The 15093-nt window shown below is 55.9% G+C and overlaps 1 protein-coding gene across 5 annotated transcripts in view; it reads left to right on the plus strand.

The window, feature by feature from the left end:
* The first annotated feature begins 3178 nt into the window (after positions 1-3178).
* Positions 3179-15093, plus strand: part of MCAM (melanoma cell adhesion molecule) — a 35541-nt gene continuing 23626 nt past the window's right edge. For 4 of the 5 annotated variants that reach the window (XM_074936803.1, XM_074936807.1, XM_074936806.1 and 1 more), the window contains exon 1: positions 3224-3311. In XM_074936803.1, the coding sequence (XP_074792904.1) occupies positions 3239-3311 (73 nt within the window). In that variant the 5' untranslated portion in view covers positions 3224-3238. Of the gene's footprint in view, positions 3312-15093 lie in introns of all 5 variants that reach the window. The other variant, XM_074936805.1, reaches the window with a different exon arrangement.

Raw genomic sequence — 15093 nt, forward strand, 5'->3', positions numbered from 1 at the left:
CATACTGTGGGGGAGCTGTTCAAGGCAGGACAGCCTCAGCGTTAGGGTTGAGGCTAACAGCCTTTCAGCCCATTTTCATCTCCCAGCTCCCCACAGACTGATCCCTGGCTTGTTGTCACAGGAGCCACACTGCAGCCACGAGAGCCGAGTCAAACATATGCTGGGCACAGAAAGTGACAGGGTGGTGCCCAGGAGCGAGGGAGCCATGAGTCTGGGGGAGCCGTGCCCTGTGGGGGTTCCTGGGACAGGCAGTTTTTGCTGGGTAATTACAGCCTTGCACAGCTCTGGCAGTGATCAAAGGTTCCTCCAGCCACGTGGGCTCAGGCGCATTCTCCCTACCCGTACAGGCCTGAGAACAACTTTCCCACAGCCACTGCACTGCACAGGATTCAACAGCTGCATGGGAGGCTTTGTGCTTTGGCTGAAGAGGGTGGCGGGGCGGGTGGGGGAGGGGGCGAGGGCCAAAGGGGCTTTCCACAGAGCCATTGTGCTTGGCCGTTTCCAATCTGGAATCCGGGTGTTGCGAATGAGCGTGAAAAGGAGAGATTCAGCCAATCTGGCGTTGCTTTCCAGGCTGCCTCGACCCAGGGGCGGGCACCTTTAACAGGGAGACAAAGATGGGCAGCTTCACCATGATGCTGTGATGTAACACAGGAGCTTTATGATGTCATCTTGCATCACTCCGGGTGTACGGACAGGCCCTCGGAAGAGCAAACTCATCTGATTCTGCTTTGACACCCCCCCTACCCCCAGATAAATTCTGGACTCCTTCCTTCTGATTTTAAAAAGGACCAAGGGCTAACCCAGCCCTTTGCACGTGTCTAATGCACAGTTATTGCATAGCATCTGTCCTGGCCCACAGAGATTCCTCTATGCCCAGAGAGACAGCAAGAGGCAAATTTCAACCCTGGCCTCTCAACACAATCCTACCTATCAAACTGGTAGGCAGATGCCCAGGTACCCCGCTGAAGTGGGCAAGAACCTGTCTGCAATCCAATGGCTGGGACAGTGTCAGGCAGTGGGAGTTAAGTGCTTAAATATCTCTGAAGATCTGGGCCAATGGACTTCTGCAGATCTAAACAAGTGCATCTCTGCTGATGTCCGTGTGTCCAGAGAAATTGGCCAAGAGCTTTGGAGGACACTTAAGTTTAGTCCTATCCATGGGGGTAAGAGACAAGGCACTGTGGTTTTGAAGAACTTCCCACTGACCGCCAACATATCATTGTTAAATCAAACGCTTCCAGGGTCACTCAAGTCCCAGACGTTGGTCTCAGTAACACAGGGAAGAGAATTTGGTTTCTGCCTACCCCAGTGGGGTCTGGATTTCATCTGGGACCTCAAGGCATCCCTGTTATACAGATAGATAGTGATGGAGAGGAATGAGTTAGGGTGTAACAAGGATTAAGAAAGGGGAAAGAGGTTGATTATCAGGAGAAATGGCCCAGCAAAGAGGTCTAATAGGTAGTGGGACAGTCCCCCAAGAGAAGAGGTCAGAATGTAACACACTGGCTTTGTGTTCCTTATCCCCTCTATCAATAGAGGATAACAGCCTACTACTGCTACCACAGCTAGCCCTTTACCTCTGGTGGTAGAGGCAGTGCTGGGGATCCTGCTGATGACCCATGGTGGGAGGTGGTCATTACAGATGCCCCAACATTCAGGACATTTAAAACCGGACTGGGCAAACCACTGGCAATGGGGTTCTTAACCTGGAGGTCGCAAACAAGTTGTTGGGGATCATGACTACCATCCTTCTCACACTGCTAGATGGTAGCAGGGTTCCAGCTTGATGGGATGAACCCCAGGGTGGAAAATCAGATGTACATATCTTAAGGAAACAAGCCTACATTAGGCTCAGCTGGATAACCAGGGCACCCCAATGGGTTTTTTCCATCTCGGATGCCTAGGAGCCAGCTGCTACAAACTTTCCCTCTCCATTTGTAACCCCAAACCGGCTGAGCCATCCAAGCTGCAATTTTTCAGGCTAAATTGGAATTAAACCCCCAATAACAGAGTTATAAGCACTTGAAAAACGGACTGTTTCCAGACCCAGTAAAGCATTTCCTCTAAGTTTCCAGTTACAGGGCTATTTATGAGGCTCGAGAACAACCTAGAGACATGGGATTGATGTTATTTACTTATAGCAGAGACATGATAACTGTCTGCAGCTAAGTGCCGCGTGTGAAGGGGAGGAATGATTTAAGGTGGTACACGGCGCACGGTGAATATTAAGGAGTCGTGGGATGAAGTTAGGAAAAGCTGGCTGGATAACAGGGAAAGCAGCGAGATCTGCTCAGCTGTAGGATGGTCTCAGTGGAAGCCTCATTGCTTGGATTATTTACTGTTTCAAATGGTGGCTATGTTAAAGCAGCTGCACTACAGATGGAGGCCCCATTGTGGCAGGTGCTGCCCAGACATATCATGAGAAAGATTCCTTACCCGACAGCTTAAGTAGACAAGATAGACATAGGATGGGAGAGGAGAAAACGACACAAAATCTCAAAAACCAAAGCCTCTCGACTAGCAAAAGTTCAGCAGGAAACAATCCTGTATGGGCCCTTCTGCTGTCCAGTTCCTGCAGCAATCTGGCAGCGCAGGGGCTGGGGGTTGCAACCAGGCAGACTGATCTGTTTATTTGCGGCAGGCTAAGGTGCAGAGTCAAAACTGACAGGGCAACAATAAAAGAGGTGTCTGCAAACAGCCAAGGGAGAGCTGCCCTCTGGGCTGGGAACAAAAGCCAGCTTAGGGGGGCTGGACAGACAACCCTGCATCTTCCCAGCCAAATCTGCAGCCACAACTTTACGGTTCACTTGGGGGGAAGGGGTCCCAGAGACAGAGCAAACCAGCTGCTGTGCTGAGGAGACTGCAGGGGAAGGACCATGCCTGGTTTTCCTGCTTGGAGGGAAAGCAGCAGCCGGGGGCCCTGGTAAAGCGCAGGCACCTCTGTGTCATTAAAGGGGTCCAGAAATAACCCCCCCATCCCCCAGCGCTGGTCATTGTCTCCCTGGGACAGCTCCTCCCCCGCCCCCGCGTGGTGCCCCCAGCCCCGCTGGAGGGATTGAGGAGGGGCGCTGCCGCGTGCGACAGGGGCTGGAGATATGGGCTGGCTCGGTGCAGCCGGTGGCCCCTGCTTGGACCAGCTCCCAGTCCAGCCCCCTCCTCCCTCCCCCCTGACGTCAGCCCCTGGGCTTCTCCAAACCCGCCGAGCCGCCCGCTCCTCACTCTGCGGCTGCGGAACATGGCTCGGAGCGGGGCGGCGGGGCGCCCGGGGCTGCTGCTCGCCTGCGGGCTCCTGCTCTGGGGCGCCACAGGTGAGCCGGAGCGGGGCGCGCACCCACAGGGCTGCGGGCCGCGGCCTCTCCCCGCCGGCAGATCGGACCCTCCGGCGGCGGCGGGGCGAGGGGGCTCGGGGGGGGCGGGCGGGCGCTCGTGGCCCCCGCCCCGGGCTTCGGGGACAGGTTTGCGGGGGGGGTGGGACAGTGCTTGTGTTCCCGAGGCGCGGTGCACGGAGCTGGGTGAGCTTGTGTGCAGGGGGTGGGGTTTTTTTGGGGGGGGGGGGTAGCCGTGCGGTGCCCCCCGCCCGCAGCGTTGGTGAAGAGGGGGGCTCAGGGCAGTTTGCGGCGAGGATGCTGCGCCCCGCTGGCTTAGCTCCGACTCTTTGTGCCTTGGACCCGGGCGGGGGGGGGGGCGTTTGGGGGGGGCGGGCTGTGTGTCTGAGACCAGTTCGGCTTGGGAGTTTCCACGTGCGCTGGGCTCGTGTCGAGAAGCTGATCCGAACCCAGCCAGCCCCCTGCCCCCGGGTTGCCAACTCCCCCACCCCGGATTGCAGCACAAGGCTGGTGCAGTCAGGTCCTCCTCGCACCGCTCCTTGATCCGGAGGGGTCAGCGCAGGGCGCGGCTCTGTGTCGGGGTGGTTGGGGGGTCGGGTGGAAATTGACCTCTCCCCTGCGACAGCTTGGGTGGAGCGGTAAGTGCCTCTCGCAGCCCGGTTTTGCTCCATTGTGGTCAGTTTCCATGGTGGGGGCCGATTCGCCCAGGTCTTCCCCCTCCCCCCGGAGCGGAGCTGGTTTGAGGGGCATCTGGGCAAAGCAGGGCTCAGGGGGCTGGGGTGCCAGCCCCTCACAGCTTTGCGCTCCTTGTAAAGTGAAGCTCAGGAAGGGGATTGTGCAGCCAGAGCAGCTGTCTGGCCCAGAGGGTGGGGAAAGGGGCTAGGAGCAGAGTGACCCTGGGGGGAGAGAATGGAAGCCCTTGCCTCTTGGCTTTTGGGCACTGGACCGAACTGATAAATGGAGGGTTTCTGCCTATGCCTAGCGGGAGCCCGTTTCAGCTGGAGTTCAGGGGTGATATGTGTCTCCCCTAATCTAGGGTCAAAGGAGACATGGGGGGTTGCAAATCACATTTCTATCTGAAAACTCCAGCCTGGTTTAAACAGGGAGCTATAGTGGACTAATAAAAGGTGTGATTTGATAGTGATTGAGTTAATCAGGTGTGACTCTGGATGCTCATATCGGTTTGAACCTGATTTAGAGCAGTTTAGCTGTAAAGGGACAGGTTCAGGCTCAACCAAGAGAACCCGTTTGAAACCCATATGAGCAGTTTTCAAACTGATGTAGATTAAGCCAGGACACTTTCTATCTGAAGACAAGTCTTCAGTGCTTAGCAGAGAGAGAGGAAAAACAATCGTGTTGCCCCTTTGGCCTGAGTGGGTAGCCAAAAACCTTGGGTTTGATTCTTCCAGTTAGGAGGAGAAACTGATGAGCGAGTCAGGGATCTTTGTCCATTCTTTGCAAATAAACAGAGTTGAATCAAAGTCCTGTTTCCCTGAACACAGCAACAATCAAACAGGAGACAGTTTCTTTGCTCACAGTTCCAAGCCCCTCATCCTTCCTGTACTCTGCCCAAAAGCTCAGTCTCTTGGCTTTTAGCAGAGCCACATTCCCAGTGCTTGGTCTGACTGTGCCTGGTGCTTCCTAGCTGCCTTTTATCTCAGCTTCTCTGGTCTTTTCTGCTGTTTCTTCCCCAGACACAAACTTTCACGAAACAATAGCTAGCAAAATCCCTCTGCCCAAACGTGCCTTGGGTGCCTTTGATTTGGGTGGTGACAAGACTGTGTTTTGGATGGAGGCTGTGATTGTTTCAGTGACCTGGTCACATAAAGGCGCTTAATGCCCAGTCTAGAACAATATTCTTGCAGTTACTTGTCCACCTTATATAGAGTTATTTTCACTGCTTCACATGTATGGTCATTTTCTCCCTTAGCCTCCGCTCCTCTGTGAGTGGTTATAAACCACCACTCAGGACATACTGTTTAAAGGCGCCTCTTCTCGGATACATGCATTTCTTAACAATGAACCAATTTTAAAAAAATTCCAGTTAACGGTGTCCCTTTTAAAGTGTGCATTTCAAACGGCTTCCACACAGCACTGCTGGCATGCAGCCACCTCTGGGGTGGGGTATGGCAGCTATACAGCACAATAAGAGAGGAAACTTTAGCCAAGGAGATGAGAGCTAACCTGTGCGCTTATGAAATGATGGGGGGTCTTAATGGCCATGCAGACTAGACAAAGCTTGTGATTATTTCTGAAGGGTGTTTAGGAGACCCCACACGCAAAATTGCATGGTGTCTGCTTCAGAAGGAGGGTTCGGTCCAGTCCTGCTGGGATTCAAATTGCTGGTGCCAAAGAACCCAGGAGTTTCACACAAAGGTTTAGGCAGCCAACCCATCACTTCCATATAGACTGATCTCTTACCCAGCCACTGTGACCTCCTGAGCTTTCCTGTTAGGGTCACTGACACGTCGGGAGCTGGCAGGGGGCGTGATGCCATTTCCCCAAACACAGAAAGAGACGTGCTGGTTTAGGGCAGCGGGGGAATCCCTGTCGTTAGATGGAGAGAAGAATTTGCAGGCTCTTCCCATATGGCAAACAGGACCCTCGTCCCTGAAGCTGTGCTGTAAAATACTTCCCAAGCTTTGGATTCCTGTCTGCCGCAGCAGCGCCTTGAATTCCGCTGCCTGCCCCAAATCCCCCTCGTATGATGGGGAAGGGCTGGAACTCTTCCGCTGGTGCTGCTGGGGGAGTCAGCAGAGAGAGATGGTACAAAGGAAACGTGCCAGGCCTTGGCTTTTCTTTTTCAGGGTGGTTTTGCCGTGGCCACCCAGACAACGAATCTGCGGGGACAGGGAAGCAGCTTCCTCTTTTATCTTTCTCTTGCTGCCGACCTCCTCCTTGCAAACCTGGTGCCTTGAAACTCCAGCGCCAGGGTGGGCATGGGCGTGGCTGCCGCCACCAGGGCGTTGAGCTGCGTGCACTGAGCTGGTGGCGTGCACGGGGCCGAAATGTTGGTGCTGTGCTCTGGCCCCCTGCCCCAGCCGACACACGCGTCTCCCCTAGTTCTAGGCAGCCAAGCACAGGGCTGCCAAATACCAGGCGCATACCAGGCTTGGGGCAGAGACCTCGCCATACACAGCATGGGCTGCCCAGATAGGGCTCCTGGAGTGGGGGGCAGAGCACGGAGATAATCGGGGGCTCGCTATTTCGGATAGGGCAGGAGCGGTAAGCAGTTCAGACTGGAGATGGGGCAAGGGGGTGGAATGGAATAAGGGCAACCCCTTTCTATCATTCGCCCCCTTTTCCAGATGGTCCTGAGGTATCTTTGACCCTTTCTGGGGCTGGAGGCACCCAGCAAAGCCTTGAGAGTGAGTTCAGAGCCCAGGCCACTAATGCAGCCACCTGGGGCAAGTTGCTTCTCCTCTCCATATGCCTGCTGTCCCCACCTGTAAAACAGGGGGTTTCTCCCCTTCCCAGGAGGGTGGCTCATGCCAGCCCAGTGCTCCGGGGGTATAGAGCGCTAGCCATGATCCTGCTGGGCTCCTGCAATTGTTTGTTTACCCAGCTTGCCAAAGCAAGCAACCCCGGCCCGAAGAGCTTCCAGCCTCAGGCTCATGGAAAGGGGAGCTGCGTGAGCCAACACGAGGGCCATGGGGGTGGGGGGTGGCAGGGTGGGCAGCGGAGGCTGGGGTGGGCCGGAGCATGGCAAATCTGTATTGATTCCCATCCAGGGCTGGTCGGGTCTATTGGGAGCTGGCCATGGCTTTCCCTTCTATGGAGTTTTCCCCGGAGCCTTGTGTTTCTCTTGGCCTTTCTCACTTGTTCTTTTTTTATCCTCTCTCCTTGCTGGTTGTTTTTTTGTTAGCCTGTGTATGTTTGTGTATTTTTTCCCCTTCCATTCACAGCTGCCTCCTCTCCCATCAGCCAGAGCTCAGCAGTTCCCACTGGGCCAGCTTGCCCCGTCCCCGGGTCAGCACTCAGCTGAGAGACGATCTCCTCCCCAGGTTGTGTCCGGGTATTCTGTTATCCAGCCCACTCTCTGGGCTCCATAGAGACAGTTAGCTGGGTCTGTGAAGTCCTGTCCCTTTGGCCTGGCCAAGTTTATGTCCCGTCTTGCTCCCAGGCAAGCTAAATGTAGATAATCAAGGCACAGCCTCATGAACCCGCCTTGTGATTCAGGGTTTCCCAGGCTGCATTCTGCTCCCATGAGCCTGTGTGAAACCCCACCGCCAGCCCCCGAGCCATCGGAGCTGCATCTCTGCACGTCGTGGCTAGTCGGTCACCCAAAGCACTGCAAGGGCTGGGAACAGGATAGGGAGCCTTTCCCCAGTTCAGAGCCATTACTGTCTCGCAGCCATTCAGTGGCTTGAGCAGAGTGATCGGATGGGTCCTGGTCCGGTCCTTGATGGGCAGTATCTGCTGCACTTTGTTGCCGGCAGGCTGAGGACAGAACAAGCAGCAGAGACAGGCTGGGGGCACCCTTTCAGGTCAGGGCAGGGGCATGTTCCTCAAGGCGTAGGTTGCCTGCGGGGAATGTTGCCCGGCTGTGCCCCATGCGATATCCCATCTTCCCCCAGCATTGAATGCTGCTGCAGTGCCTTGGACACCTCTCCAGAACCCCCAGTACAGGCTCTCCAGGCCTGCAGCTGGAAGAACCCCAGCCCTTGTGTGGCTTGTTGCCGTTGCATGTGCATTCGGAAGTTTGCAGGGCCCGTGCAGATTTAAAGGGCTGACACCAGAATGGGGGCGCGGGGGGGGGGGGGGGGCTGTGAATTGGAACTTGCAGTAGGGGTGGAACTAGTTGATTCAAGGGAGTGGGAGTCAGGATGCCGAACTTCTCCTGACTCTCGGTGTGGGGCAAAACGCTTCTCCTCCCTGCACCCTCCTCTGAGCAACGGGGCACAGCAATCCTGCCCCCCTGTGTGAGATCTGGGCTGGGCCACGCGGAGTGTTAAGGGCAGTGATCCGACAAGTAGCATGAAAGGACCAGCAGCTGCTTCATAGCAGCAACAGGAGCACTTTGGAAACCTCCGCTCCCACATCTGGCCACAGGCCCCCAGCGCGCCCTGCTCTCCCAGGCCTGGAACTGTTGTGGGGTTGTTGTTTTTAAATGACCCAGGTGAGGAGGCCCAGCTAGGGTGCGGGGGCAGGGCTGGCGCCCATCAATCAGGGCTTTGGTTGATGGATATTTTTGTGGGCAAGCCTGGCCACTGGGAAGTGTTTTAGGACTCCTTTAAGTGCAAGGCTGGCTCCAAGCATCAAGCTGGCCCCCCTGCCGGCCCACCTCAGCCCTGCTGGAGGGGGTTGGGCTCTGCAGGAGGAGGGGAGGAGGGGAGGAGGGGTACTTTTTCATCCTGAAGTGTAAAAGGCCGATCTTTGTTCGTGTGCAGTGCTGGCTCCAGGCCAGAAGTTCGAGAGCCAGCTTGGAAGGCGCAGGAGCTAACCGCTCTCTTGCAATAGAAAGCCTTAAATCTGCAGGGCTCTCTTTGAAACTCTGCCAGGCAGCTGGGAGAAAAGGGTGCAACGTGCTTGCTGGGTCTGAGGCTTGATAGCGCTGCTGGTGAGCAGCTGACAGGCCATTTCCTGGGGGTTCTCTGCCTCTTGGCCATGCTGGTCCCCCATGTGTTTTGTGCAGGATACATCTGGGAGGGGCTGGGAGCTCCCCCTGCTCCCTACCGCACCCTGTGCTGGGAGAAGCTGGGACTGGGGCAGCTGGGGGACAGGGTGTCCTGTGCATGGTGCAGGGCGAATGAGATTGGTACGTTGCTGCTCGGAGGGTCCAGGACATTCTCTGGTGACTGACATTATCTGTGCAGCTTTGGGGGGGAGGAGCCACCTCCCCGGACCATACCCTTGGCTGATTGAGAGCCTCCCCTAGCGTCTGCTGGTGGCCTCCTTGGCCCGATGCCTGCTGGCTTCTCTTGCCCTCTCTCTGCTGGGAGAGGGGATGGAAGTGGGGGTGGGTTTTGGGAAATTACCGTTCCGTTGTGGGGGTGGCCTGAATCCCAGATCCCTTGGTGCAGGAGCCATTCCCACCCCCTTGTTCTCTGCCATGGGCCGGTCGAGCCTGTTGGGCACGGGTCCACACTCTGGGGCTGCCGGGCACCAGGAGCCGTGTTCCAGTCGTGCCAGTCCCCAGCCTGGTTTGTGGCCCCACTGGCCGAGCCATGATGGCTTCTGCCCCTCACTGCCCACAAAGCCTTTCTCTAGGGCTCCTTTCCTGGGCTCTCCCTCCCAAACAGCTGTGCGTCTGGCCCTGCCCCCATGGCTCCAACTCCTGCCCTTGCCCCTCCACTGAGCCTGCGGGGCCCTGCTCTGGTTATGCAGCGCCTACCCTTACTGGCCTCTTCCCCAGGACTGGGGACCTTCCTCCTGAGAGGGACCCCAAGGATGGCTCCATGCAGGCTGCTGGCTGCCTTCGCCACGGGGAAGAGCGGTGGGGGGCTGTGAGCCCCTGTTGGCGCCCTGCCAAGGCTGTGGCAGAGCCAGAATGGGGCCTTTGAATGTGCCGCTCTCCCAGGGCAGGGCCTGCAAGCCCGAGGCACGAAGGGCCAGAAGGGCCCAGTGCCTGCTCTGCTCAGAGCCCCGTGGGTCTCATCTTTAGGACTGGAAAATGCTCAGCTGATGCCTGGCAGCCTTAGGCACGAGATGAGTCACAACCTAGGCAAGCTTGCCCCATGGGCGGCTGTGAGGGGAGCTCTGGGGCCGTTCAGCCCTTGGGCTCTCTGCTGAGTTGTGTGCTTGAGTCTTGGGCCCTCTTGTCCCGTTGGGACCTGCCCTAAGACTCACCAGGCCGCTGTGGGTCTGGAGTAAGCCCCCCTCCTTCCCCGTGCCTCCAAGGCGGGGGAGTCAGGATCTCCAGTCCCCAGCTGCCTTCCATTGTGTGCCTGACTCTTCAAAGCAGGGAGAGCTTGGCTTAGTGCAAACAAAGCCAGCTTTGCCTGCTTGGGTCCTCTCCCTTGCCGGCCCCCTCCAGGCAGATGCCCCAGCCTGCCCATTAGCCCATTCTCCACCACCGCTGCTCCAAATCCCTCTCCCCGCTGAGCGTGGACCCCAAAAGTAAGGAGACACCAGGCTGGTCCAGCTGAGTGGCCCTCAGTTACAGTGAAGCCATGCCCAGCGTCTCTCCAGCCTGAGGTGTGTGTGTGGGAGGGGCAGGGGGGTTAGACTGGCTGATGGATCCTCTCTGTCTGCTGGGGGTTTGGAGCGGGGAGCTTCCCTTTCTCTGTGGGCGTGGGGGCGGGGTCTGCTGTGAGAAAGGTCTCTCTGTTCCCTGGGCTGCCCCGGCCATGCCCTCTGCCCCGCGCACAAAGTTCTCTGGGCTCCTCAGCACTGTTCCCTCAATGCAATCACTGTATCCCGAGGCTCCCGCTCCGGTGGTCAGGGCCTGGCTCCTCCTCCCCACAGCCCAGGCCTAGAGTCTGCCCCACACAGGGCCCTGGGCCCCTCCCCACCAACAGAAGGGATCAAAGCTGTGATGAACCCTAGCTAGGGGGTGGGACTGTCAACCTGAGCCAGGGAGCTGCTGAGCGAAGAGGTGGGGAGGCAGCGGGGTACATCCAGAGGTATCGGGGGAGATCCCCCTCATGCTCCAGAGTCCTCCCCTGAGCCTGCCCTCCCCGCCATAAAGTCTCTCAGCCCAGCCCCTCGCCGTGGTGTTCAGCCTCTCTCTGTGCCCCTGGGGGAGCTGGGGAGGATCCAGGGCAGTGGGCTCTCCGAGGTGCCGGCAGTGGGGTGCGGCACGTGTGCCAAGGCGCCAACAAAAGGAACGTTCTTTGCCTCATGGCGGGTGGCAGATTCCGGGCATTCTTGGGCTCTGAGCTCATGGCACTGGCTGGACTTCTCATCTGTGCCAGAGCTTGGGGGTTGGGGCGGGGGGTAGAGGCAGCTGTCTCTCTCTCTCTCTCTCTCTCTCTCAGCCTTTGGCCAGCAGCACCAGCTGGGTCTGCTCCTTCCCGCTTCCCTCAGCGTCCCTTCTTTGTGTGTTAGGCGGCTGTGCCTGGCACGGTGGCAGAGCCTGTAGCCCATCTCTGCCCAGGAGATCTGGACTTGGGCCCACCTCTCCCCGCTGGGGTTTTGCAGCAGGCTGCCCTGACATGGATGGAGTCTCCTCAGGTTGCCGTCCCAGCCAGCTGCTCTCGCAAAGGTGCAGGACCTGTGCCTTGAGGCGCTCATCCCCCATGGTCCCCTGCTGGCCTCAGGGAGGGGCATGACCATGGGCAGCAGGTAAATGGGCTGTCTCTTTGCAGAGAGCAGCTCCATCCGGTCCATCAACCCCTCCCCCCCAGCTCTGGGGCACGGTCAGTCTCTTAGGCTTCCGCTGCAGCTCGTTATTTGCTAACCTCAGCTCATTACCTGCCCTCACTGCTTAATGTGCACTCAGCATGCACGGCCCCTTCCTATTCCAGATCAGTGCATTTCCATGCCTATGGTGGGTTGGGGGCTCTGGTTTAGCAGCAGGAGTGCCCCAACCCAGCAGTGGGCTCATCCCGGCTCCATGGGAGATGGGGGTCGCTAACAACCAGGCTGCCCCAGAATCCGGGCAGGATCGCTCCCCGTATCTCCCCATTCGCCACCACTGGGCTGTCTCAAGTGACAGAGCCTCCCCCCTTCCCTTGGAAGCAGGAGAGATCTTGCTCTTGGGATTACTCCCATGGCTCCTGTTCTTTCCTGCAGTCCCTCTCCTGTGTGGCATGCTCGCTCTGTGGCTGGTTGCCTCCTCTGCCCTCCAGGGCTCAGCTAGCTGTCCTGGGCCGAATCCAGCCCTGCTGTCAGGCCCATTGAGTTCTCTGTCTGCGCCTTGGAATGGCTGGGCTGGGGGTCAGTGCCAGGGCCTCTCACGCTGGGCTGAACCCCCTTGTTTACATGTGGGGTTTGTTTACTGTCCCCAGGCCTGTCAGTTCGGGAAGCATCTCTGCTCCCCAGCTCCTGCCAGCGCCGGGTCGATAAGCCATTACATTTTCTCCAAAGCTCTGGAGCCCGGCCAGCCACTCCATTACCGCTGTGAGGCTGGGAACACGTGTCGAGGAACCCAGTCTCCGGCCCGCCACCTTGCCAGCATCCTTCATACCCCATGCTCTGGTGCCATCCGTCAAGGTGCTGGGCCTTGGTCAGGCTGCTTTCAGAGCAGTACCAAGCGGCCTGAGCCATCAGGATTGGCCCCATTTTGCAGATGACGATCTGAGGAATACAGAGATTCGGACTTGCCAAGGTCACACAGGGCTGGTCCTGGCAAAGGCAGGGTGCAGAATCCCAGGGCAGGAGGGCTGGGGCAGCTCCCCCAATACCCATCGGCCACTCAGTTGTATTAATTTAGAGGGATTAAATGGGCTAAAACTGTTAATATAACGCAGTCGCTGTCCAGTGGTAGACGAGGTTTGGGGGTTGGTATCCAGAGATCTCAGTGCCATGGCAAAGCCCCCATTAAAAACCCATCCAACCTCTCATTAAAGATAAAGAAAAGAAGGAAAAACGGTGGCAGCCTTTGAAATGTAGGGTAGTGAGTGAGGTTTCATTGTAACAACAGCCCTGGATTCTTTTCCTTCTAGCTGGGGAGTGTTTACAAGGAAGCCCCTGGGTCTGACAGTCCCTTGGCTGGTGCCAAAGGTGGCGATAACTGGCCTTTTCGGGGAAAGAAAAGCTGGGCTGGAGCCGCCGTTGTTTCTGCTGCTGTTAAAGTCTGACCCTGTTTAGTCTCAGGTGGAGCATGGGGCAGTATGATGGAGAAGCTTGTGCCAGCTGTTCTTTGTCTTTTTCCCCACAAGTCTCTTCCCTTAAGGCCCCGCAAAGGCAGTGATGGGTGGAATAGCCCATCCCCTCGTTATCTGGCCATCGCTGATACCTGATATAGGACACACCAATTTTGGGTTGTTAATTTCTCCCTTGCCCCTCCAGCATTGGCTGAGGGTGCATTCCCATGGGTTGCCCCAGGCTGCCTGCCTTTCGCCCCCATTTGTTTGGCAGCTGTAGAAAGTCGAGGAAGAGAAAGACCCACTCGGGGGCTTTGAAACTCCTGCCAGACCGGGGTGGGGTGGGGGAGGAACTTGCCAGTCCCAGGGGATAGGGAGGGGGAGCAGGGTAAGGCCTTGCAGCCAACTACACAGCCTGGGCACAAAGCCGTATGCTGGGCAACGGGCCCAGTTGCCTCGCAGGTTTTTAGTACGTTAGAAGAGAAGAGCGGCCAGACTGGGTCATCCCAGTGGTCCGTCTAGCCCAGGATCCTGTCTTCCGGCAGTGGCCAAAGCTAGGTCCTTCAGAGGGAATGAACAGAGCAGGGCAATTCTCAAGTGATCCATGCCCTGTCATCCGCTCCCAGCTTCAGGCAGTCAGAGGCTGAGGGACACCCAGAGCATGGGGTTGCATCCCTGACCATCCTGGCTAAGAGCCATTGATGGACCCTATCCGCCATGAACTTATCTACTTCTTTTTTGAACCCTGTTATACTTTTGCCCTCACAGCATCCCTTGGCAATGAATTCCACAGGCTAAGTGTGTGTTGTGCGAAGAAGAACGTCCTTTTGTTTGTTTTAAACCTGCCGTCTATGAATTTCATTGGGTGACCCCTGCTTCTTGTGGTGCGTAGGAGGAAAGAATGCCTCCTTATTCACTTCTCCACACCAGTCGCGATTTTATAGACCTCTGTCATAGCCCTTCTTAGTCGTCTCCTTTGCAAGCTGAACGGTCCCACTCTTTTTAATCTCTCCACACACGGAAGCTGTTCCATATCCTTAATTATTTTTGTTGCCCTTCTCTGTACCTTTTCCAATTCTAATAGATCTTTTTTGAGATGGGGTGACCAGAACTGTACGCAGTATTCAAGGTGTGGGCGTACCATGGATTTATATGATATTTTCTGTTTTATTGTCTATCCCTTTCCTAACGGTTCCTAACATTCTGTTCGCTTTTTTGACTGCTGCTGCACATTGAGTGGATGTTTTCAGAGAACTATCCGCATTGACGCTAAGATCTCTTTCTTGTGTGGTAACAGCTAACTTAGACCCCACCATTTTGTATGTGTAGTTGGGATTGTTTTCCAACGTGCATTACTCTGCATTTATCAACATTGAATTTCATCTGCCATTTTCTTGCCCAGTCACCCAGTTTTGTGAGATCCCTTTGTAACTCTTTGCAGTCTACTTTGGGCTTAACTAACTTTTTTGTAATTTTGTTTTGTTTTCAAGTTTTGCCACCTCACTGTTTACCCCCTTTTCCAGCTCAGTTATGAATATGTTGAACAGCACTGGTCCTGATACAGATCCCTGGGGGACATCACTATTGACCTCTCTCCATTCTGAAAACTGACCATTTATTCGTACCCTTTGTTTTCTGTCTTTTAACTAGTTACCCATCAATGAGAGGACCTTCCTTCTTATCCCATAACAACTTACTTTGCTTAAGAGCCTTTGGTGAGGGACCTTATCAAGAGCTTTCTGAAAATCCAAGTATACTATATCCATTGGATCACTCTTGTCCAGATGCTTGCTGACTCCCTCAAAGTATTCTAGTAGATTAGTGAAGCGTGATTTCCCTTTACAAAAGCCATGCTGACTCTTCCCCAACAAATCGGGTTCATCTATGTGTCTAGTAATTCTGTTCTTTACTATAGTTTCAACCAGTTTGCCTGGTAATGAAGTTGGGCTTATCAGCCTGTAATTGCCAGGATCGCCTCTGGAGCCCTTTTAAAAATTGGTGTCACATTAGCTATCCTCCAGTCATCTGGTACAGAGGTTGATTAAAGCAATAGGTTACATGCCACAGTTAGTAGT

This window comes from Natator depressus, chromosome 22 (genome assembly GCF_965152275.1).
Source record: "Natator depressus isolate rNatDep1 chromosome 22, rNatDep2.hap1, whole genome shotgun sequence".
In the NCBI taxonomy this organism is placed as follows: Eukaryota; Metazoa; Chordata; order Testudines; family Cheloniidae; genus Natator; species Natator depressus.